Source organism: Tetrao urogallus, assembly GCF_951394365.1.
Source record: "Tetrao urogallus genome assembly, chromosome: 2".
Lineage (NCBI taxonomy): Eukaryota > Metazoa > Chordata > Aves > Galliformes > Phasianidae > Tetrao > Tetrao urogallus.
In genome coordinates this window covers 19,957,532-19,982,498 of record NC_136814.1, presented here as the reverse complement: position 1 = coordinate 19,982,498, position 24,967 = coordinate 19,957,532, and the positions used below count along the sequence as shown (strand labels likewise).

The following is a 24,967-nucleotide window of genomic DNA, read 5'->3' as shown; positions in this document are numbered from 1 at the left end:
AAGGGACACTGAAGGTGGATACTGATTTTGAACAATCCTCTAAAACAAATTCTCTCTTTACTATGTTAGGAACTAAGAAAAACTGCTCTTTCTATTGCACACACCTCTATTAAAGTCAACTCCAATTCCACAGAGATTTACTCTGTTTCTAGACATTTCGTGGTAGAGCAAATAATTAATACCAGTCTGCAGAAGCATCTTAATTACTAGGCAAAATGAGCAATTGTTTAATTTGTGTTTGCAATGTATACTATACAACATATTTTAATTCCTTACTTTCATTTTCTTTTGAGTCCTCACTATTTGAGGACTTCAGACTGATGTCAAGTAATGTTTATTTGTGCTCAGTAGCTGCAGAATAAGTTAATATAAATTCTCACAGACTTTCCTGCCAGCTCATCTTGAACATGTAGTGTTGAAAGCATATTTTCTACAGATTGTAATTAAAACAACCTTGTAACACTTGAGGAAACCAAAACACAGGTGTTGCTACTTTCTCAGCTGTCTGCCCTAATGTCCTATGGAGCTGTGTCATGTTTCAACCTTACCTCCTTTTTTGCCTAATCTTCTCATTACCAATATCATTCTGATTGGTCACAGTGATAGAAACTGACAGGCTACATTTGAGAGCATGATAGGGTCAGACATAAGTTAAGAATATTCACTTAAGCCAAGATCTTAATATGTGGATGCCTTGCTCATTTAAATCTATGTTCAGGAACACAAAAATTTTTTTTGCCATCAGAAGTTCTAAATACAAATTCACTTCTGCACTTTTATTTTGGAGTATGCTGAACAGCCTTTGTGAAAAAAAAAAAGTAATGTTTATTGATGTGCTTGAATATGCACTTCAGACATTCACTTCAGACTATTTTGCCCTAGATCACAGCTCTCTTTGCTGCAGGAGCTGAGAATGCATCCACTGGCGAGCCCATACCATCTGCTACAAAGCAATGCTGACAGGGGATGACTGGCTAGTTCTTTTGAGCCATAAAAATTACCCATATAGAACCTGAAGGAAGACTATAAAATATATATGATATCCACTGCTGAGTGATACTTAAAATAATATTTTTGAGCTGTGAATGTTAGTGCTTTGATTTGATTCAACCCATCTGTAGCTGTGAATCCACAAGGCTGCAATGCGGCTCTGCTGAGTTTACATGAATAGGTATATTCAATGCAAGCACAAGTAGACTCACTTGATTCCCTACTAATCACTTACTGATTGCTACTTAGTTGGCCATCATATCTGAAAAATACAGTATGACTGATGAATACCACCATAAGTGAGAAAAATCCAGATCCCCAAAATAGAGAGGGCCAATTTTAAGACACTTTTGGGAGTACATTTCATACAGTCAAACCTTAGGCACAGGTTATTAGCAGCAAGCTGCACCTAATACTTCCCTCTTTTTCCTAGAAATTTGACCTATCTTAGAACAAAAGAGACCCAGCAAATCTCTCTCTTGCTCCTGGTAATGCAAAAAAGCATCACCAGATAACATAGCTGAAATCCTAATTCAGGATTTCATACTTACTGATTTTTTTTTAGACCATAATCAACTACTGTCTGCAAAAGGACTAATCAGCCTTCAACTCTGGCAACCCATGCCAACACTCAGCTACACTACAGTGGTTTAAGATATTTGTACTGTATTCCACTGTGTTTTATTACAGATCTGAAGCTAACTCAACAAAATGATCAAGAGAAACAAGCTGATCTGAACAGGCTCTGAGGAAAATCTGAGCTCTTCTTTCTGGTTGGGCATCCTATTTTGCCACTCTCCAGTTTCATCCAGCTAGATTGCTTGCTTCACTTATCAGTAGCTTGGAAGGAATCTATAGCATTATAAAGGGATTAAGAGTAAAGTAAAGCTGACTGGGTATGAATAACTGACAGTTAAAGTAACAGTGAATGGGAGGACACAGTAAATTATCTGCTAAACTTGATAAATGTTACATATTCAAGAATTTAAGTTCTGGGCAGCAGAAGGTCCACCAATAACCTTGCATGTGACAAAAGTTCCTGAGAAATGTGACAAACTGAGTTGTCACCTTACCTTGTTCCGACCCCAGATCTTTATAGACACTCTGAATCTCCCATGGGACTCCTCCTATGTAGACTGGAGAATTTACTTTCAGTTGCTGAGCGTTGGGTTCCAGTGTCTGCTCTCTCAGCTCATTCACACTTGCTGAAACTACAGAACCCTCCTTGTTCACAGTTACTTTCTTCCAATTTCCATCACAATAAGACAGTCCTAACCAGAGATCCACTTGGGTAAAGACAGTGCCAGTTTTCAGCAAGACGTTTAGTATTCCGCTTTTCAGTTCAATCTATATATTTTAAAACAGAAAAAGAGATTCTGAAGAAAGCACCACATACAGAAAAATAAAAGATGAGCACTTTGGAGATATAAAAAAAAAAAATCAAGTAAGAAAAGGATAAAGATATTTTTATATCTTCAGGAAAGTGGAAATTACAATAAAATTGTTCACATAAACCATGCTAATTTGCAGTTAATTCAGAGAGTAGGAACACATTCCGATTTTTTGACAACTGATTTTGGGACTAAGGGAAAAGATGAAAAGAAGAATCAGGACTAGTTTGCTTTTTATTTTTTTTGAGAATGAGAAAACAGTATTTTACCTATCAATTCATTTTTTTGGAAGAATGTAACAAGATAATAATGAAATGAAATGTCAGATCTGATTAAGCTCCTTTAATTGGCTGGTGAACTCAATTTCCAGTTTTTCCAGCATACACTGATTCTGTATTTCATCCTCATTCTCCTAAATATTTTAAGAAAATAACAATTTTTTGTATGTGCTTTTTTTGAGACTGATATGCCACTTTTCTAATAGAGAAGCATTCTACTTAAATTATCACAGCAGAAGTTTCCAAGTGTTTTACTGTAGGGAATATTTATTCTAACTGGTTAGAATGCAAGTGGTGTGAGACTGTCAACTGGAAGGTACAAAGCATTAAACACAAAGATGATGAACTTGTGGATGAAAAATATGGATAAGCTCACAAAAAATGCATTTCTTTTTTCACACTAAAATCTTATTAAGCAAAAAAAAAAAAAACCCCTACAAATTTAATATAAATGCTTAGCACCAGTATTGACAAACTGACATATTTAGGTTACTGATAATATTAATACTGCGGTACTCATAATCAGATTGTATTTTCTTAACAAGGAACCTAGTGTAAGAAAGAATTCAGTACTTGACATGCCATTGGCAATATAGATCCTGCTTTAAAGTGAACACTGCTTGCTCCCTTGTTTGTTTGGGGCCACAGGTTTTCATGAGTTCCACTGCTTCCGTGAGTTTATAGCCCATCAAAGAAAAGGCCTCTAAAACACAGGTTAAGGATAGATTGTGCTGATCAGTGCTGATGACTACAAATTGTAAGAGCAGTCCATTGAGCAAGTCACCATTTCTCTTCACCGATGAGTTTTAACACAGAGCACACAGTGCTGTCGGAAAGAAAGTATTTCAGCTGCATGACTAGAGCAATACACCAGCAAGTCTGCTAGACCTGGCTGCTGTAGAGATAACATGGCATTTGACATGGGGTCAGCTGCTCAGCACATCCTGTCTTCCAATTGACTCATCCTGGCACAGACTTAAAGCTGGCAAAGAATGATGCCTGTGCTTTTTGTGATTATCTGGATTGACATTCAGAATACTTGGGCACAGCTAGAGAGAGAGGATCACTGTTCAGTTGGAGATTTCTGCACCATGAACAAAAAAATGCAAAATCCTGCATACATCTAGCACTTACAGGGCCTTCTTTCTGCTACTGAGCAAAGGTTCAGAAAAATACCAGATAAATTCACAGATCAACAACACACTGTACTGCCTCAGAAAAATGGTAGACAGTGGGTGCAAGAAGATGAGTCACCCTTTCTATTCATGACATGTGAAGCCATATTTGGAGTACTGTATCTAGCTGTGGACATTCAAATACTAAAAAAGTACTGACACTGGAGTGAATTGAGTGAAGGGGCACCAGGTTCTCAGGGTAGGAATACCTGATACGCATATTCAGGAGAGGCTGAGAGAAGTGAACTTATTTCAGTCTTAAGAGTAGGTGGTAGGAGAACTTTCATCTCTATTTAACTACCTTGTGAAAGGGTATAGAGAAGACAGACCCAGATTCTTCTCAGAAGTATATACCAAAATAACGAGAAGTCAACATTCAAGATGTAACAAGAAAAATTAGAGATATATATCAAGATTATAATTTCTTTTCTTTAATAGACTGTCAAAGATTGGAACAGGCAGTAAAATCTGAGAAGCTATGGACTGCCCATTACAGGTAACTCTCACGTTAGACACTTATTATTCCTTCGTGTTATTTTTTAGAGCAATTGTTTTAAAAAACTTCACTCAGGGTTTCTCTCTCAGTAGCTTTGTAGAAGCAAATTGGCTCTTGATTTCAGAATCAGCTTAATGAGTACCAACGCTCTGCAAGCTGGTGCCACTGTCGCACATAAGGCTGGAAGTGCTTACCATTTATTCACTGTTGAATTGGTCGGCATCAAAATCAGTGGTTCAAACTATCAGTAGGCAGAGGACCTTCTTTCAGCCACATAAATTTATGCGGAGATGTGCCAGAGAAAGGCTGGTGATTCATACTAGTTTTTCTGGTCACCATTTGCTCAAAACTATTCTGTCTAGATCCAAAGAGAAAACAGATTGACCTCTCTAGCTTCAGTTAATTATCTCAGGGCTTGAAACTCATGGAAGAAATGACCTTTACACAAAGCACTTTTCTAAGACATAATTTTGTCTTGGCCAGAACACAAGACAGACTCCTTGGTTGTTTGGTAGCAGGCCAGCCATGTGTCATTCCAAAACTATAAAGCTAGCAAGAGAAGTGTGATCTATGCAAAGGAATGGGTCAGGGAATACCATCATACATTGTGTTCAGGATAAGTGAGCTATGTATGGCTTCTAATCTGCTTTGCAGTGCAAGTGTCTCCTGACCAAACCTCCTAACAAAGACATCATAGCTCATGCACAACATGCTACACACCTCATTTTCACTTTCTATTAACCTTTTTTGTGAGCTCAAGTATATGGAAAAACCTTCTGTCATCATTATGTATGTGCACAACACAATGCTGCAAGGGTTGGAAAAGCATGCACTCATCCACTTTAAAGTTCCACATCTTAAAGCTACGGAGATATCACAGCCAGGTATCAAGTCAGATTAAAAAAAAAACTATTTAGGTTAGAAAAAGAGCGGTAAAAACAAGCCACAATTTTTTGTGCTAAAAATAATATAAACATATAAATGGCAAAAATTTGGAGGCATGTGTAGAAAAGAAAATTGTTTTGCTTACTTTGTGCTTTTCATTGCACTTTCAATTTACTAAGTCCCTTTTCTCCTTTACAATCAAAAGTTTTCTCATATTTCTGTCATCCTTCCAAAGAGCAAGAGAAATGAAAACTTGCCACAAAAATCTCCAGAAGAATCAAAGACCCATACTTGTCCCTATTCTTGTCCACAGTGCCTTTGTTCTGTAAATTTCATCCACACATTCCAGCCCAGAGTGGGATATTAGTATATATAACAACTTACGCTAAAATCCCACAATCTTAGTTACTACTTGAAGACCAAACTTGAGCCACAGCATATAATTAGCATAACTTGCTACTGGAACTTATTATTATTTCTGAACTAGGCTGCTTAAAAAAGAGGAAGCAGCCAGTTCTAGGAGAATTCAAAACATAGAAAAAAACCCAATCTGCTAGAATAGTAATATAAAAAATAAATACAGAGTAAGTTATAGCTGACCTGAAAAGGCTGAAAATATATTTAGTTGCTTTATGTCAGAAGTTTAAAAGAAAGCACACATTAGATATAACGCCATGCCATAAAACAGGCTTTGACATTACAAGCCATTAGCAGAACAGCTGCAAAGTAATAAATAAACAGATAAAAATGGAATGGGCAGATCAGGTTATAAAGAGTACCAACAGATTCAAAAGTGTCTAAATATAAATGTTTGCTTCTTGGAACAACTAAGAAGAGATACTACTTTCAGTGCAATCCTCTGTAATGTTGGTGCAAGTTATAACTACAGTAAACCCGCTATGCAATGGTGACCTTGGCCTCATTACATTCAAAACCACTGGGAGGAGAAAAGTATAAAAACCCAGCACTATGTAACTAGTACAAAGAGTTTGAAAAAATGTAAAAAATTACGTTCAACCTTAACCAAAATCCCAAACATAAATTCGGTATCTGTTAAAAAGATACCGAAAGAAAAGCTCATGAGTATCTCTCCAAGATTTGCTTAGTAAAGGACTTGTGCAGCTTCCTCCACAGTATTGTGAAAACACTGACTTACATTTTGAATCAAAATGAATAAATCTTGTTAATCATAAATGAATCAGAGGTGAAACAACTCATTTTAATACTAGTCTTTTATACTATTTCATATTATTTCATATTATAATATTTTATATTATTTCGTAGTCACTTCTAATCCAACTATATTTATATATAAATAATATATATATATATTATATAAATAATATATATTTTATTTAAATAATTTTGCTTTTTTGTATATTGATACCTTTCTTATGATATAAAATAACAACTTATCTTGAGCATCTGTTGGAGGCTTTTTACTCTCCATACACATTTCTGTGTGCAGCATTTGAAAACAAGCAAAACAAAATTAACTCTTTGGAATTTCTTTAATCATTGTATCTTAGTAAGCAAACTCAACAGTTGAATATAGTTATTAGTACTGATTTGTAAACTTACTGCAAGAAAATCTGGACCATCCTTATTGTAAACAAACAAAAGCAATCCATTCAGTTGATCTGTTCTGAATTTGAAGGAGATCTCAAATTCCTGTCCACCACTAAAAACACCTGAATACAATTCCAGGAAACCTTGAGAGAAAGTAAATACATAAATAATTTAATCAAAAATTTAAAAGATAGAATCAAGAAACAAACAACAGAAATATAGATGCTACCTTCTACTTTGACACGAAGAACTCAGAGGTTTCAAGAAAAATTTTTAGATTAACAATTATACATTTACAATTTAGCTTTGTGAAAAGGACAGTTCTCCATAGCGTACTGTCACTATGAAACAACTATGAACAAATGAAACTAGCACAAGATCCTAAGATTTGCTACAGAAATGTGATCTGGGGTGTTTGAGGGAATACAGACACTCTCTTCAAAAATTATTTTTAACATGCACAGCAAATCTAACCACTGTTAGTGAAGCACCACCTCTGTGAAAGCAATTCCTATTCCAGGCAGTGAAGTATTTCGTAAAATTAATTTTAGTGCATTCAAAACAATCCTATATAAATAACACTGCTTTGGAAATCAAGTCACTGTAATACTTTCGATATGCACGTTGTTTAGATCTCAAGAACATACTTGTCTAGTACACAATATGGCAAACTACCTTTGCCAAGAAAATGTGCTCCTTCTGAGAGGACAACGGGGCATCCCTCCCAAATGTGATAGACATTGTTTTGCTCTTCTGCATTCTGCCAGTTCAAAGATTCCCAGTACTCATATGGAGTATACATTTTTTTCAAAAACAGGTCACTGAGACACCCCACAAAGCCTTTCTGGATTACTGTCTTCATCCCTGCAGGAAAGAAAAACAATTTATTAAAGCCAATCACTTGCAAATAAGCATAGGGAGGAATTCACATTTCGTACATACTCTCCTTATCATATATGTGCATGTATGAATTGAACTAGCATCTCTAACTTCATAAATTTGTCACTAAGCTAACTTCATGAATCTGTCTAGTCACTAATGACAGCAGCTACTACCATGTGGCTAGAAAATGTTGAGCGTCAGATACTATGTAGAGGTACCTTCAGCTTGACAACATCAACTCCATGATGATTCCAAGGAAAGGTTTTATGTTTATCCTCTCTAACCAAAACAATTATTGAAGAAAGGCATGAATTTGCTAAAAAGAGCAAAGCAGCACTGCAAAGGTTTCAGCTGATGCTTCGTTAGGATGTCTTTCTTTCCTCCCTTGGATAAAATAAATACTAATCATTCATTACGCTTGTTTCTCGTTTTCTTTACTGGGGAAAAAGAACCATATAAAGCTGGAATTACAGATAGCCTCCTCTTAAATATTATTTATAGTTTATCTCATTTTCATTATTTAGCTGAAATTTTTGAGGTAGACATTCCTACATAATTTTATGAAACCAGTGTTTAGAAGAACTCATGCACAACCTGCTGGTTTTACTAAGCTAAAATAAAGAAGGGAAAGAAAAAGTTACTGAAATGCACCGCAATGCAAGCCATCAAATAAATTCCACATACGTATCAGTGGTAGGAATGTAAACTTAAGAAACAATTTGATTTCAGATTTATATGAAAAAACAAATACTGATATGAATTCACTGAGACAACTGATTGTACCTTGGTTTTGGTTTTTTGGTTTTTTTTTTTGTTGTTGTTTTTGTTTTTGTTTTTTTTTTTTTGTTTTTTTTTTTAGACAGAAGTCCTGGGTAGAATACACTGCTGGCATATAGACCAAGTTTATATGCGAAGGAGTATGTCTGTTGATTATGTGGAAGTCAGCTATGATCTAGCCCCACAGAAATATAGCAGAAGAATGAATATTTGTACACCACTGTGTTCTATGCAACAATCCCCAAAGGATCCTACTTTGGTCCAAAAAAAAAAAAAAAAAAAAAAAAAAAAAAAAAAAAAAAAAAAAAAAAAAGACCAGTATGTTCTATTTCTCAATCCAGCTTGTCCTTAAGCTATTAAAAACAATTTTTATGCCTTTTTTGAAAATAACTTAGGAATCTAGAATATAGAACACATCAATACATTTGCCTACATAAGAAATTGCTTCCAGATTTATAATTCCGTATGTAAACTTACTAAAACATGCACAGACCTTATCAGATGCAACAGTAAATTAGTGCAGATGAAATTCAGCTATATTTTTTTTCCCAAAAGATAAACTGTACAGGCTTAATTTTGATCAAAACAATTAGGTAAATGATTGTGCATACTGTGTCCCTGGCACAATGTCAATACTACAAAGGCAGTTAAGACAGTGCCCCTGCCTAGGATTCCATGTACACTACATAATACAAACTGCAATTGCACTCACCTTCATCCCTTCTTACAATAGCGTAACCCTGTGGAAGTCCTCCAACAAAAACTCCAGTGTTCTCTCCAATAATGGTACTGCCACTAGTGGCCGAGGATGAACCTAAACAACATAGGTCATTATTCTGCTGCAAACATTGAATGCAAGACTTTCATCTCAACAGAATGTTGACATTGGTTAGAAGAGATGCTGATGTAACACACATCCTAATATTTTCCTGTACATACGTATCCTGGAACTAATTACAACAATAACTTACAAAAAAACATCAACACATTTAAAAGATCAAAAGCACAAAAAGAAAAACTCTTCATTTTAGATGCACTGACAAAACAGAAGCAATTTTGTCATAAAACTGAGTCATTTTTTGTTTTGTTGATGACCAACTAGAAAATTAAGTTTATTAAGAAAATTAAGAATATTAAGAAAATACTAGAAAATTAAGCAAATGAGCAATAACCTGAGAAATACCAAAATAATCACGCAAATTTGGATTGATTACCTGTGTACTGCCCATCTATTGTGATGTTTCCCAGTGCTTGAATTCTTGTAGCGATTATTTGGTGCCAACTGTTATCATTGTACTCTTTTCCACCATCATTGGTTGGTGTGACTGCTACTGCAGATCCCTTTTTATTAATAGAAGAATCCGATTTAGAACATTAGGTAGGAAAGATTTAGATTTCTACTTTTCCTCTGTGTAACAACATCCAAAAATAAAGACAAAATTCCTCTGTATAGTTTCTTCCTGAATACTGAATGAAGTTTATTACTAATTCCCCCCAAAGTTAACTTTCTCAAATAAGTAAGAGATGAAGGACCTAGGTCAGTTTCTATCAAAAATAGAAAATTGTGTGTTGTTCCCCCGATGAAAAAGAGGATGAGGCACAAATATTGACGGTCATGTCACCCAGGTTTCTGATTACTTATAAGACTCTATTTAACTACTTTGTTGATTTCTGTGGTTTGAGGGACATGATTCAACGTATATTCCACAGAAAGCACCTTCATATCAGGATCATTGATTGCAGAGCATATTTGCTGGAGGTGACTCAAAACACAGGAGCATTCATACAGCAGTAAGAGAAAGCGTGTTATTTCCTTTTTAACTTGGTATCAAAAGGAACTGAGTTTTTGGGTGAAAGGGCATAGTGCGAAAGAAAAGGTCACACCATGAGGTTCAGAACAACAACAAAAAAACCTAGAAGGTAATTACTGAGGATGCTTGTATAGTGCAAGATTATGTAAGTACAGACTATAAAAAAATATTCTTTTTTACCCTGGTTTTAGTAAAACAAAAGAATACAATGAGATGAGGGGGTAAATTTAGAGATTTCCATGACAAAAATCAAATGCACCTTTTCTGAATTGCTGAGTAAGAGGAAAATAACAGAGGCAGATGCCAAACCAAATCTCAAGACTATAAACCATCAAAACAAGGTATAAATTTAAATTGTGTTGCAATGAAAATAAAATAACTTCCTTCAAGAATTGACATGGGATTTATATTCAAACTGTATTCAGCTTTCCAAGTAATTCCAGTAATATTCCCTCAGATCTTTATATCTTACTTTCACCATGTGGTAACTCAGTATTATTCAGTTGAATTCACGAAATAGAATTGTCATATGCATCACGTCATGAGTGAATGGTAAAGCATTACATTGCACAAAGAAAGTTTAATATCAAAGAATTGCAATCTTTGTAGTTACTTTGTAGCTTAAGTTTCACAAAAGCAATTTCTATAATTTGCTAAAGTTTTCCAAATTTTGTCCAAATTAAACAGCTCAGAAATTGTTTCTAGTGCTTTCTGGCAGAAAGACTGAATTGTACATATGAAGAAAACCTGTTGATAAAAACAATGACTTATTGCATTAATACTTAAATGACATTGTCGGAATATTGTATTTTGCACTGAAAATGGTGTGCATTTAAGAGAAATTGCTTCTCATCATGAAGATTTTTAGTACTGTATGCATTATGTGGTGTATTTTCAATTGGGGACTGTCCTATATATGAGAATACGTATAATGTGTACATGTGTACTCAGTTATAGAAAAAAATCATTTTCCATGAATATTTACATAGCATGTTTCTCATCCACTCAGATAACATCTTAGTATTGAAATAGTTTATCAGTAGGACTCAATCCCATGATAATAATTCAAATCCATATATCCTTACATACTAACACGCACATTTTCATGTACTATTTTTTATTGTCTTCTCCTCTATTTCAACATTTTAATATTTTACAAACACACATTTCATTATCGTAGTTTAATAATTAAAACCAGAACTGGTGTCATGCCCAATTAATGTGCCCTGGTAGCATGCCCATTAGTTTTTCCATTAGTGAATTCAACAATACTAATGGGATTACTAGCATGGGATGCTAATTGGGCGTGACATAAGAAACTGGCTTACTTCTTAGCATACCCTTGCTAATGATGAAATTAATGAGCATTTTATTAAATGCTGTCTCATCAAAGTGTACTTAGTTAGCGTTAAAATTGTTACAAACGATGCTGCATTCTAAAGATCAGGTGCCTGAATAAGTGGTTCTTCATATTATGTTTGGCAACAGTCTAGAGCATTAATAGTTTTATACATCAGAAACCACGTTTATTTGTAATGCATTCAATCTGAGACCACACAACCATATGTGCTAACCTGTTTAGTTTCAGGGGAAAAAAAAAGGAAGGAAAAAACTGAGTTCAGAATTCAGATTGTACTGCCTTGAAGGCCTCTTCTGTGTAACATTTTATCCAGAACCATCTGAGTGATTCTGTGTTTACACTCAAATACCTTGTCATGAAATGTGTTGTTTTGCATTTTTAAAATCACTCCTGGGGAACCAAATTTGGATTATTTTGTCAAGCCACATACTGAGTCTTCATTTTTCAGCAGTATGTAGATAAATTCAAATCTCTGGCTCTCTGTACTGTTCATGAAAAGATTTACAAAGATCACAAATATGGATTTTCAAAGCTATTGGCTAGGTGGCAAAGTCCAGAAGTAAGTCTACCACTATGTTTTTTTCAATATCCAAATTTTTGTCAAAATGTCAAAATCTTTTGTCTGAAAAAAATGCAAAAGTACCGAAGTTTTGCCAGTGACAAGAAGCAAAGCACAGACAAAATTCATAACTCAGTATTCTCCATTTTCCTTTTTACTTGGGAATAAAAGCTAACTCTCAGACTGCATTCTACTACTTCGACCTTTCAACAAACATCAGACAAAAGTAACTGCTATTTTGCTGATAAGTTTAGTGAATGTATCAACTTCTGAAGGAAGAGCTGGATTCAATTCCCCCAGTATCAGGAGCAGAATCCTGAAATTCTGTCCTCAGAAGACTGTCCTAGTCACTAAGGAAAAATTTCATTAAGATTAGCCTTAAATTTCCACTGTTAGTGATTTCACTTTGTATAAAACATTCAGTGCTTCCCTGGGAAAAATATAGAACAAATGACCTGTAACCTATGACAGATAACTATAAAATCAGATGGGGGAGCATTAGAGACTCCACAGACAGTTGAAGATTTGCAGAAACACAGAAACACCAAGCTTAGAGGAAGATCTATGAACAATGTGACTATGCAGACAAGACCAAGGAGGAGGTCAATTAGCACAAAAAAAACCTCATGCCTCCTGAAGAACAAGTAGAAACAAGTAAAGAATGACAGTAAAGCAATAAGGAAAAAAGAGCAGCCAGACAACATGAAATGGAGACAAAAGAGAGGGTCAGACAACAAACAGATGAGTAATGGTGTATGTAAAGCTTAGGGAAGTACAAATGGACAGGAAGAAAAATATCTGAAATTCACAATTAGAGAAGGAAGACATTAAAGTACCTGAAGATTCCTGACTAGGAAGATCTGGCAGGACTATCCTCAATGCAGGTATAGCAAAGAAATAATACACTATTCACCACAAGATACATACAAGAATCCTGAAAGGGACTGGGGTAAAAATAATTAACCTGTGACAGGATGCAGCTGGAGTGGAGCACAAAATATTATGCCAGGTTGGCATAGATAAAGAGCAGCAGACACAGACGAAAAACAACTTCTGAAGTTTTTAATAGAAGTGTTTAAAGGCAGGGCCCTAAGTGTTTGTTATATGTATCATGACCATAATTAGAGAAAATAATGCATATAACCTGATTAGGAAACCAAACTATGCCTATAAGAAGCAATTAAAATATTTGTATACATATATACACTAATGAAGGAATGAGAACTGGTGCTACAGAACATATCTGACCTTACAGGATAGGAAGAGCAAACAGTAAGCAGCTACATTCAAAAAGTTATAGGGACCTGTTGCATGAATAGGAAGGCAGCAGAAGAGATGACAACAGTCAATTATATTCAGAAAGAAACAACTGAGCTGAAGAAAAGTCATTTAATAAAAATCCTCAAGGTTCAATCATTACCTTTTCCTAAGGGGTTGCAGCTCAAAAAGCAGGGTTATCCTACAAAACTTACTGAGGACACAAACTTGGAAAGCTTCGTTAATATGTAAAAAGATTTGAATATCATTGCAAGAAGAATGTTAAGGGCTGGCACACTGAAACAGGATTAGGTTTAATAATATAAAACAAACAAGAAATTTCACTGCTACCTAGGAACTCATTAGTTGCCACTGACAGTGAAAACCTTTGTTGCATTAATTGGCCATAGAATTGCTACATTTTGATGCAGTCACATAAAATACTGCACTATAGCATGCTTGGTAGTAATAGGGATGCAATAAAGTCTTTGAACAAGGCAGATATGGCATTCTTAGAGTCCCAGATCTATGTTAAGATTAGGAGAAAAACTCATTGAGAGCAGCTCTGCCAAGAAGGATTCAGGGGATTTAGTGAGATGAAAAACAACATGAACCATCACTGTGTGCTTGCAACCTGGAATGTCAACAGTATCCTGGGATGCATCAAAAGAGGGGCGGCAGCAGGGCAATGGATAAGATTGCCCCTACCTGCTCTGCTCTTGTGGGATCTCATCTAGAGTACTGCATCCAGGTCTTGGCCCCCCAGCACAAGAGAGATGAGGAGCTTTTGGAGCAGGTCCAGAGTAGGACCACAAAGATGCTCAGAGAATTCGAGCACATCTCTTTTGAGGACAGGCTGAGGGAACTGGGCTTGTTCAGTCTAGAGGCGGCTCCAGGAACACCTCACTGCAGCCTTCAATACTTAAAGAGAACTTATAAACAGGAGGGAAATCAACTTTTCACATGAGTAGGTAGTGATAGAACAAGAGAGAATGATTTTAAACTAAAAGAGGAGAGATTCAGATCACATGAGGGGGTGATAAGATGCTGGAACAGGCTGTACAGAGAAGCTGTAGAAGCCCCATCCCTGGAGGTGTTCAAGGCTAGGGTGGATGGGACCCTGGGCAACATGGTTGAGTGCCTAATTTAATGGATAATAACACTGCTCACAGCAGTGAAATTTGATGTATGAGATCGCTTCCAACTCAAGACGTTCTATGATTCTTACCAAATCTACATAGATTCAGTGAAGGGCAGAATTAAGCACAAGAAGGCCAGGAATATTTATATACTCTCATTTAGGTAAATATGCATTACCATAACAAAAAATATTTTCCTTTTACTATGTCTAGGTTTGTCTCTACAAATCCAAGTAGAGCATCTAAAGAATAGTGCTATAAATTTAACAAATTAGCAAGATTTAGATGCCTACCACCTTTGTGAATCTAGTTTGCATCCTTGAGCACATAAGATCTCTGCTTTTTCTTTCAGAATTTGCTTCCAGTTACATGGCAAATGAGGACAAAGAACTCCTGACTGCAGGTTTTCCTGGATCTGTTAGAGGCCAGATTGTTCATGCACTGTGTGAAAACCCTAGGTGGCTAATTACAGCTGTCATTTCCAGGATGCTGCAAAGCAATTCTTATGGGACCGAAATCTATAAGAATAAACTTTTATGTATTTGTGCTCCTACTACAACAGCTACAATTCAACCTTAATCCAAACAGGAATCTCTGGACACTATGATATTAATACATGATAAAATTACAATATTAAAACTCCAGTACAAATATGTCATCAGAAGCCTGATCTCTCTTGTCCTTTTGATAAAACCTTAGAAATGACCTCCTCCACTGCAGAAAATGCAACCTCAAGCTGCAGACCATGGCTCCATCAGTCCATACTTCCCAATGAACAGGAAGGAATAAGCCACTGGGAGGGGAAGAGAATCCAGCAGAAGGGAGAACAGGAAGAAAAGAAGGATGTGTGGTAGAAAATGGATGGGCTTAAAAAAAAATATTTCAAAGCTGCTGATCACTCAAATCAAAAATAAGTAGTTTACATAAAGTATTTTCCAATAATTGTAGTTCTAGCTTTCATTTATTCTTAAGAATATTATAGCCACTAGAGAAGACAAACTTAAAAACGTTAAAGATGAATAAAGATTTAAGTTTAAGCTCTCTCCAATCCATGATTCATGGGAAAAAAAATATATATATCTATTTTGTATCTTAGATAAAACAGAAAATACCCCCAAAAATAAAAGGGATGCAGTCTTTTTTTTTTTTTAATTTAATTTTGTGTAATTTATTTTATAACATTTCCTTGATTACTTCTGTCTTTTCTACAGTCATTAGTGCTGGAAGATACTTCTTGCCAATACAAAAAATACTTCCATCTAATTGAAGTCTTGGTACCTTATCGTGGTGTTTGGTGGTACTGACAAAACAACACCATGAAGTGTAAAAATAAAGCTGTAAATAGTAGCTAATGTAACAAAAAATGAGAATGGATTTATTATTTAAATGTTCATTGGTTCTGAAGAGACAATTAACTTGACTCAATTTAAATAAATAAACAGATAAGCAGGTAAAAAACTACTAGAATATATAATATAGCTATTCTTATATGATCTTGGTTAATGTTGTACCTGTGGATCAAAAAGAAAGTAGGGACGCCCACTCCTCAGTTGAAGTGCAATATATTCTTCTTGATTTCCAGGTGAAGCAGAGAAAAATATTAAACCATCAGGTTCCTTGGTTTTAAATTTTACTTTAATACCTGGTTAGAAAGAACAAGCAAATAGTCATTAAGTAAAATAGTTCTTACACATTATGATAGTGTAATTATAAACAGAGCATCAATTTAAAAACAGCGGTGAAGTGGCAAACTAAAAGCTTGGCATGGAAGTTCTGTCCATTTTAAGCCCTTTCAGTAACTGTAGGAAAAATCCTCATAACCCATTCTGAGTCAGTCTTTGAGAGAGAGTTTGTGATTTCAGAGCCCTTACTCATCCACAAAAAAAAAAAAAAAATATATATATATATATATATATACATATATATATAAAACTGTTACTCATGCTAGTAGGTAATTGCTTTCTTAAGGAAACAATTCAAATATTAGGATCCTGTTCTAATATTTGATCAACAGGCAGTTTCATATGTGGATTTCTACCAGTCCCTTAAGACTCCTATCATGAAAGCAGAAATGAGGTTACTAAACTGAAGTGTTCCTAAGAAGAGTAATGTTATTTGATACCAAGCTACCTAATTTGTGTATGCGTATATTCCATATGCATATCAGACATAAATATATATATATATATATATGATGGTACCTGATTTAAAAAAGAATACTTGGAAAAGAGCTAGTTTTAACAAAAGCTAGAAATATCCCAAGAAATAATAAATTACCTATACTTAAAAAAAATTCCAGATTATTATCAATAGTTTCCATTTGGTTTCTGATAAGTCATTGCATCAGCACATGAAACGTCATTCAAATGGCATAGAGTAAAACATTTTTGTTATTTACGTCTACAAATAAAATATCAAATACCACACAAACGACTCCTAAATATAACTGTCTGCAATATACTCACTAAAAATCTAAGAACACATTAATGAAACAACTCAATTATGTATCCATTTTAGACAAGTATAATCATGAATAAACAACTGTCGGATAACCACCACCAGAATACCTTTCTTTTAAGCCACCTCCTGGATTCCACCTTATAGGAATAAGAAAATTACAAATCCATAGACTTAATTTGCCACAACATTTTTAATGTGAAAAACTGGATATCTGAGTCTATGCTGGATCTATACTTTTACTGTAATTAAATTTTACTAACATTCTGCAAAATAAAAAAAAAGGCAGCAACAGAAACACCTGCCTTCTCTCTCAACTTCAAATGTATAATATAGAACAAACGCTTTACTTCAAAAAAAAAAAAACACCACAGATAATTACTTGAGGGAATACTGAGTGACACAGTCCTTACATTTTTCCTGTATTGTTACATTTCTATTTTATTTTTCTCTCTTCTCATTTCAGCAGCTGAGAAAAAATATGGAGCAAAAAGATTTCTAGAGCTCAGTAATGGCTCCAATAGGAAAGTAGTATGTTATAAAATCACAAACTTGTTGGGTGACTAAGAAGAAAGCAGTGAAAAGTCTAGTGAAAAAAGGAGAAAAATCATTACTATATCCAGAAATCTGCCAGTAATATTTTCATGTTACTTCATTCATATACTATACCCTTCCATAATGTTTCTGTGTAAAACGTTTTCTACAAAACAGTGTGATTTATTGGGTTTTAGACCAAATTACTTGGTCTTTTCACACTAAGTCTTTTCATATACATTTCACTAATTTGTATCAAGCCAAAAACAATAAGGGATGAAAGTTTTTCTTGTAGACGGAAGCTATACAAAAAGCAATCATAATCTTGTTGCACATTTGTAGAATCATAGAATTGCTCAGGTTGGAAAAGACCTTAAAGATCACCAAGTTCAACCACAACCTAACTACTCTATCCTGACTAACAACCCTCCGCTAAATCATGTCCCTGAGCATCACATCCAGGGATGGTGACTCAACCACCTCCCCAGGGAGCCTATTCCAGTGCTTAACAACTCTTTCTGTAAATAAATTTTTCCTGATATCCAACCGAAACTTACCATAGCACAACTTAGGGCCATTTTCCCTTGTCCTGTCACCTGTTACCAGCCCCACTCTTACTGTAAGCGCCTTTCAGATATTTGAAGATAGCAATAAGGTCTCCCCTCAGCCTCCTCTTCCCCAGACTTAACGGTCCCAGTTCCTTTAGTTGCTCCTCATAGGGCATATTTTCACAAATATGCCCTTCACAAGACTTGTTACCCTTCTTTGGACCTGCTCCAGCACCTCAATGTTCTTTCCGTACTGAAGCGCGCAAAACTGAACACAGTACTTGAGGTGAGGCCTCACCAGTGCTGAGTGCAGGGACAGGATTACTTCTCTAGGCTTGTTCACCACATCATTCCTGATACAAGCCAGAATGCCATTGCTCTTCTTGGTCACCTAGGCACACTGCAGGCTTATACTCAACCAACTGTTCATCAGTACATCAAGGTCCCTTTCCAGCAGACAGCTTTCCAGCCACTCCTCCCCAAGCTTGTAGGATTGCCTAGAGTTTTTGTGATTAAAATGCAGGACCCAACACTTGGCCCTACTGAAACCTCATATAGTTATTCCTGGCCCATGGATCCAGTCTATCCAGGTCCCTCTATAGTGCCTTTCTCCTCTCAGGCAGATCAAAACTCTCTCTCAACTTGATGTCATCTGCAAACTTATTGAGGGTGCACTCAATCCCCTTGTCAAGATTGTTAATAAAGATGGTAAATAAAAGCAGCCGCTGGGGGACACCCCTCGTGACCAGCTGCCAACTGGATTTAAACCCATTGTCCACAACACTTTTGGGCCCAGCCATCCAACTAGTGTTTCACCCAGAGGAGCATACACCCATCCAAACCATGGGCAGTCAGCTTCTCCATGAAAATGTGGGGGACAGCGTCAAAGACTTTGTAGACCACATTGACAGCCTTTCCTTCATCCACTAAGCAGGTCGTCACCTTGTCATAGAATGAAATCAGGTTTGTCAAACAGGATCTACCATTCGTAAACCCATGCTGATTGATCCTCTGGTTGACCTTTGAACTCATCCAAGATGGTTCCCAAGATTATCTGTTCCATAACCTTCCCCGTTCATAGCAGATCATAGTAGATCATGCCTGTTATTTACCAATACCTATGAGTGGCGTCCTTTGACGCCACTTCACATAAATCATTTTAGGAGATATAACATATAATGCATACACACACATGAAACATTCTCTTTCAGAAAAAAGGAAAATCAGTCACACAATTAGCATACTTGCAAAAAAAGCAATTGTGTACAATTAATGTACAGCAAATAAAAAAAATCAAGGAGTAGTAGCCATACTTAAGGAAAGAGAAAGTTGTTTTTTGAGGTTCCATTAGTATCACTATCAGCTGAGGGGCTGAGACTGATGATGGCCTATAATCACAGCATTGCGAAGTGCAATTAATTTAACAAGCTGTCAGTATTTTTTGTCAAGCTGACAAAAAATATTTCTGAAGTCTGAAGGATCCTTTCCCACTTCTAATTCAGAAGGACAACTGCGAAGAACATAATTGAGTTTCTGCAAAAACATCAATATTTTATAATGTCAAGCATCAGAAAACAAATTATATGGTTCACAACAGTAATGTTGTGATATTTCTTGAAGTTCACAAATGTTTTATGGGAGCTCTCTTCTTTGGATATTGAAGAGGCTTACAAAACCTTAATTCCTGCCTGTAGAGTGTTGATAAGTCAAGAATCACCTTTTTCATTCACAGTCCATGCTGCAAATTCTAGCTTTATTTGTTGCCTATTACATTATTCAGAGTACCATTTTACTTCTTTAAACACTAGTATCTTTGGAATCTCTCATGAGATAAGGAATTTGGACAACCCAGCTCAAAGTATTTTATGCCTCAATATTAGTATTTTGTTGTGTTTCATAAGTGAATGGAGAAACTAGATACTATGCAAAGTCAGCATCTCACAGATAATATTCTGCAAATTTTGCAAACTAGCTGAGAAAAAAATACCAGTTGCCAAAAAAAGTACAGGGGAACAAATTGAACAAATGCATCTTAAGGATTATTGGATTATTCTAAAACCTATTTTTCACTGGAATATAAAAACTTGGGAAAACAATACTTTTAACAGAAATGTGTATATATATGTATTTGTGAAAAGATTTCTCAAGTCCCATCAAAAGTACTGTGTCCAGGCCTGAGGGTTCCAACACAAGAAGGATGTAAAGTTGTTCAAGTGGGTCCAGAGGGTGGCCAAGAAAATGACCAAAAGGCTGGAGCGCTTCTATGAAAGGCTGGGGGAGTCAGGAGTGTTTAGCTTGGAGAAAAAGAAGGTTCCAGGCAGATCTCGTTGTGATCTCCCAGAGCATGAAAAAAATCTTACAAGCAGGAAGGGGACAAACTTTTATACAGGTAGATAGTGATAAGATGGGGGAATTAATTTAAACTGAAACAGAAGAAGTTTAGGCTAGATGTTAGGAATAATCTGTTCACTCAGAGGGTGCTGAGGCACTGGAACAGGCTTCCCGGAGAAGCTGAGGATGCCCCATCCCTGGAGGTATTCAAGGTGAGTCTTGATGGGTACCAGACAGTCTAATCTAGTTCTTTGTAATCCTGCTCACAGCAGCGGGGATGGAAATATAAGGTTCCTTCCAACCCAAGTCATTCTATGATTCTCAAGTCCATCCAGACTGAACTCCAGACTCAAAAACAAAACACATCTGGAAACTCTGTTTGAGATTTGTAATAATTAGGTGTATATAATTCTTTTTTGGTACTTTTTTTTTTTTTTCTTTATTGACCATGAGTACTGAAAACGGATCATATTTAACCTGATAACAGAAAGATCTCTTTTCAAAATGTGGTTTCACACAACTTGAAGACCAAAATGGATCACCAGAAAACAAAATTTCCTTTATATCTGGGGTAGAATTTACAAGAAAGTTTCTCAACAGCTCATGTCTACTATTTCAAAATTGCAAAAACATTTGTAGAATTAAAAAATATATATATTTCAGTTTTAAAAAAATTAGGTGGAGGAGTTAAGGGAAGACTACAGACAAAGGTAATTGAAGGAAGGTAATTGTAGATATCTTCTACAATAATATGAGAGATTTTCAGAAAAGTGAGTTTAAAACTAATCTTTGGCAAATACACTCAGCTAAAAGCACCTCTAATGTTCATTTCTTTACAACTAGACATTCAAAGCCCAGCTCAAAGGAGCCAATAAGCGTAAGTTTTTAGACATGCTAAATACTTAGAAGCTGCTACAAGGCTCAGTCTCATGATACTTTACAAAAACTTATACAAAAGCGCATAAACAAGCCTGTCCAAAATGCAAACGTACAATCATATAAAAGCCTAATAATCGAAGGAACATTACAAATCAATCTTGTACAATTTGTGAAGTACATGCTTTTTCAGTGCAAATTCGCTAAGACACTCCATTTGTATTTCCATTCTGCATTAAACAGTGTAAATAATTATATAAATGTACATTCCAAAGAAATGGACAGAAATCAGTTGAAACCTGTTGGCAAAAAGGGTTATACTTATGTTTACTACAGCTTTATGTGTATATAATAACACCTAAAAATCACAGAAATTGTATATAAGGTTTGACTGAAGCATTAGGCTCTCAGTACTCCCTCACTCTGACAAATTTTAAGCACTTACTTACATAAAGACTGCATATAAATGCTTTTGACTAATCAAAGTAAATTCTCCCACAGAAATTGTAAGATTTCTTTTTAATTCAAGTAGGGATAGATGAGGGAAACATTTCGGTAACTGAAAATCAATTCAATAAGTTGTTCAATTCTGGTTCCAGTTATCTATATTTCGCGAAACCACATCACCTTTTATGCTACTATATACTTCCATTCAATTAGTATTTATTTGTTATTCTATCCATTATTAAGTTGTTTTCCTTTTTTAGTAGAAATTCAAAATAAATAGATAAATGCTCAGATACACACATACACGCAAGCACAAAAAATCAGTTTTTCTAAACTATAACTGGAATTTCCTATCTCAGGTCAGCAGACTAGTCTTTTATGATGATAGTAGCAACAGGAAAAGTTGGAAAACAATTGTTTTTAAAATGAAGTCTTTCAAAGAAAATCCATATTTTGCAAAAGTTTACGTTCGAGAATGACAAATTGAAGACTTTTTTTTTTAATGTATGTCCTTCCTCAAATTGAGAAAAGAATAAGTCAAACTGAAGGTTGAACAAAAATAATGATATATAATGACTGAAAGGCTGTAATAAGTTGCACTTATGGAAGCCATCGACTGAAAACCTAAATCCTCTTATTGAGAAATGAGCGTCTTTTTTATACTAAAAGGACTAATTTGATACCTGTTTTTTTCTTATTTTGCTTGCTATCCCATTGTACCCACTACTGGTAAAACAAACAGGACATTTTAGCTTTAATCTTCTTACTACATAACCCAAATAACTTCAGTCATGTTTGCATTAATGCTGCATTAATCATGTTGTTGCGTATTAATGAGTTTTCAGGCTATGCTAATTACTGTCATAGATTCTGCAGCAGCCCATTAAATATACAAATTACAGAATTAAAGAGCCAGAGCTCTTCATGATTAATCTTTAAATGGAGAAAAACTAATGATGTCTGTACAAAGTTTCTCTCCACTTTTGGCTGACTGAGTCCAACGAACAATCAATTAGAGTATTTGAAGAATAAGAATATTGCTCATACTAAAAGATTTTTTATGCTGTTATTCTGTGCAGAAGACACATCCATTTATAAGTTTCTATCATGTGGACTTTCTTAGCACAGTCCAGAGTGTGAGGTCTTCTAGAGCATTACACAGAAGTAAGATGTATAGGACTCTAATTCATTACCGCGTACTCATAGGACTCTGCTGGTTCCATATGAATACAGTAAATCAATCTTCTCCTTATAGCAAGGACAACAGCCTTGCTACTCCCTAATAAGAAAGATTTACAGCAAACCTTGGTGAAAAGAAAGCTAAGATAAGTTTAAAGTCATTTGATAAGATTTGATGTATTAGTAGTACTTTCTGCCTTCATTTATAGAGTGATAGCTTTTTCTTTTTTTTTTTTCTCCTTCCCTTCCCTGGCAAAATCAAGAGATTCAAAAATCAGGAAACCCCAAGTCTGCACCCAGAATATAACTGAGCTATGTGATCCAAGAATCACCGTTTAACACCCCTTGTTTCATATACCTTCCTGAAGAATGGTAGGCAATATCACTCGTGTACGGTCCTGTAATGTTTGAAAACTTCATTACTGCCTTGTTCTCCTTATATATAAAATCGGCAAAATGTCCATGTATATTCAGAAAAATTACCTGAGCACCAGGTATTTATTGTCACTTGAGAAAAACTAGTATATCTAGAAAGGCTTATCTATCTCTAAATACTACTACATTATGCAGAATATCACAAGGTCTTCCTAAAGAACAGATTCCCAGTCTGTATTAATATTATTCAGCACGTCAATAGCAAATGATAAATCAGCTAACTGAACTATAACAAACTTATCCAATCAGCTCTCTGCACTCCAGAAGTATATAAACCAGACTCGCTGCATTTAAGATTTTAAATTTATCCCAATAAGTTATTTAAAAAAAAAACAAACAACAATCTTCTCAGAACAAGATTGATCTCGGCATGAGAATACTCTCGTATGAAGTTGAGGTGAAAAAGAATGGATTGCTGCACTTAGTAGAGAACACAACAAAAGGATATCAGAGTCTCTAAAAACAAAACAAAACAAAAAAAAACAGGTAAAGGTGAAGCTTCCTAATAAACTCAACAGAAAAGAAAGCATTCAAGAAAAGCAAGATCTTTTCATAGGCACTTCATATCTTACTAAAATGAGAAACAAAATTATGATGATCTGCAAAACACTGGCATGAATTATCCGAGGGTTTACCAATACATGAGACACATTGGACATTTTGACTAATCAATTTATCTAAATAAATAAATGAGGACCTCAGAAAAATCACATATGAAAGAGCAGAATTAAATGTGAGATGAAGATAATCACATTAGCTGTTAGCATTCCCCAGCCCTGAGAATCAATTTTTTGTTGTTTTCAAAGAAGTTTAAAGCAATACAATCATTTAAAAAAAATGAGTGTCCTAACTCAATTCACTAAGCAAGCCCAGGAACAAAATTCAGAAATGTCTTCCACTTGTGTACATGGCAATAGTATACAACACGTAGACATAAAAAAGAGTTATTACTTTAGAGTCTACCTATCAGAGCAGAAAGAATAACTGTCATCTTGAAGTTCTAGGAATAAAGTCCTTTTTGGAATAGGGGTCAGCTGTGGGGCCGTTTCTATGCTGCTCTTAACACTGAAGTGAAATACATGCAAAGGAGAAACACCAGTCCAACTTTCATCTAAGGCTTTGATTAGTTTTTTGTTTTGTTTTTTTACAGACCTGAACTAAAGTTGAGAAAGCTTTACTAAAAATGCCATCTCTCACAAATAGCATCCGTAATCATTTTTCATTTATTTATCTTTATGTAGACTGGAAAAAAAGTCAAATGGACTCAGATTTTTTGTTAGAAAAGGAAGAACTGACTTCTTTATGAGGAAATCCCTGACTTCAAATTCTGATATTTAAAATACAGAAATACAAGCAAGCATTCATCTTCATTTCAGGATGAATTATTTGGAGAAAGGATTGTTTTCTGTTAGCAGTATGTGAATTAGCACATTAAAAAAAAAAGGTCATCTTATGCAACAAGGGTAAGGTAGGAGAGGCTTCTAGGTGTTAATGCAATGCAAATCATAATTACTAGAAATACGATGACAAGAAAAATCACTTCAAAGATTTACAACAGCACAATCTATAAAAGGTCAACATCACAGAGAAA

At 35.2% G+C, this 24,967-nt stretch overlaps 1 protein-coding gene across 1 annotated transcript in view; it reads right to left on the bottom strand.

Annotated features, from left to right (window-relative positions):
- USH2A (usherin) overlaps positions 1 to 24,967 on the bottom strand; it is a gene marked incomplete at both ends in the record, with an annotated part of 372,871 nt that overhangs the window by 228,083 nt on the left and 119,821 nt on the right. The window contains 6 exons of the mRNA XM_079550589.1: positions 2,064 to 2,337; positions 6,797 to 6,927; positions 7,460 to 7,648; positions 9,156 to 9,257; positions 9,658 to 9,784; positions 16,081 to 16,211. Of these exons, the coding sequence (XP_079406715.1) occupies positions 2,064 to 2,337; positions 6,797 to 6,927; positions 7,460 to 7,648; positions 9,156 to 9,257; positions 9,658 to 9,784; positions 16,081 to 16,211 (954 nt within the window). The remainder of the gene's footprint in view (positions 1 to 2,063; positions 2,338 to 6,796; positions 6,928 to 7,459; positions 7,649 to 9,155; positions 9,258 to 9,657; positions 9,785 to 16,080; positions 16,212 to 24,967) is intronic.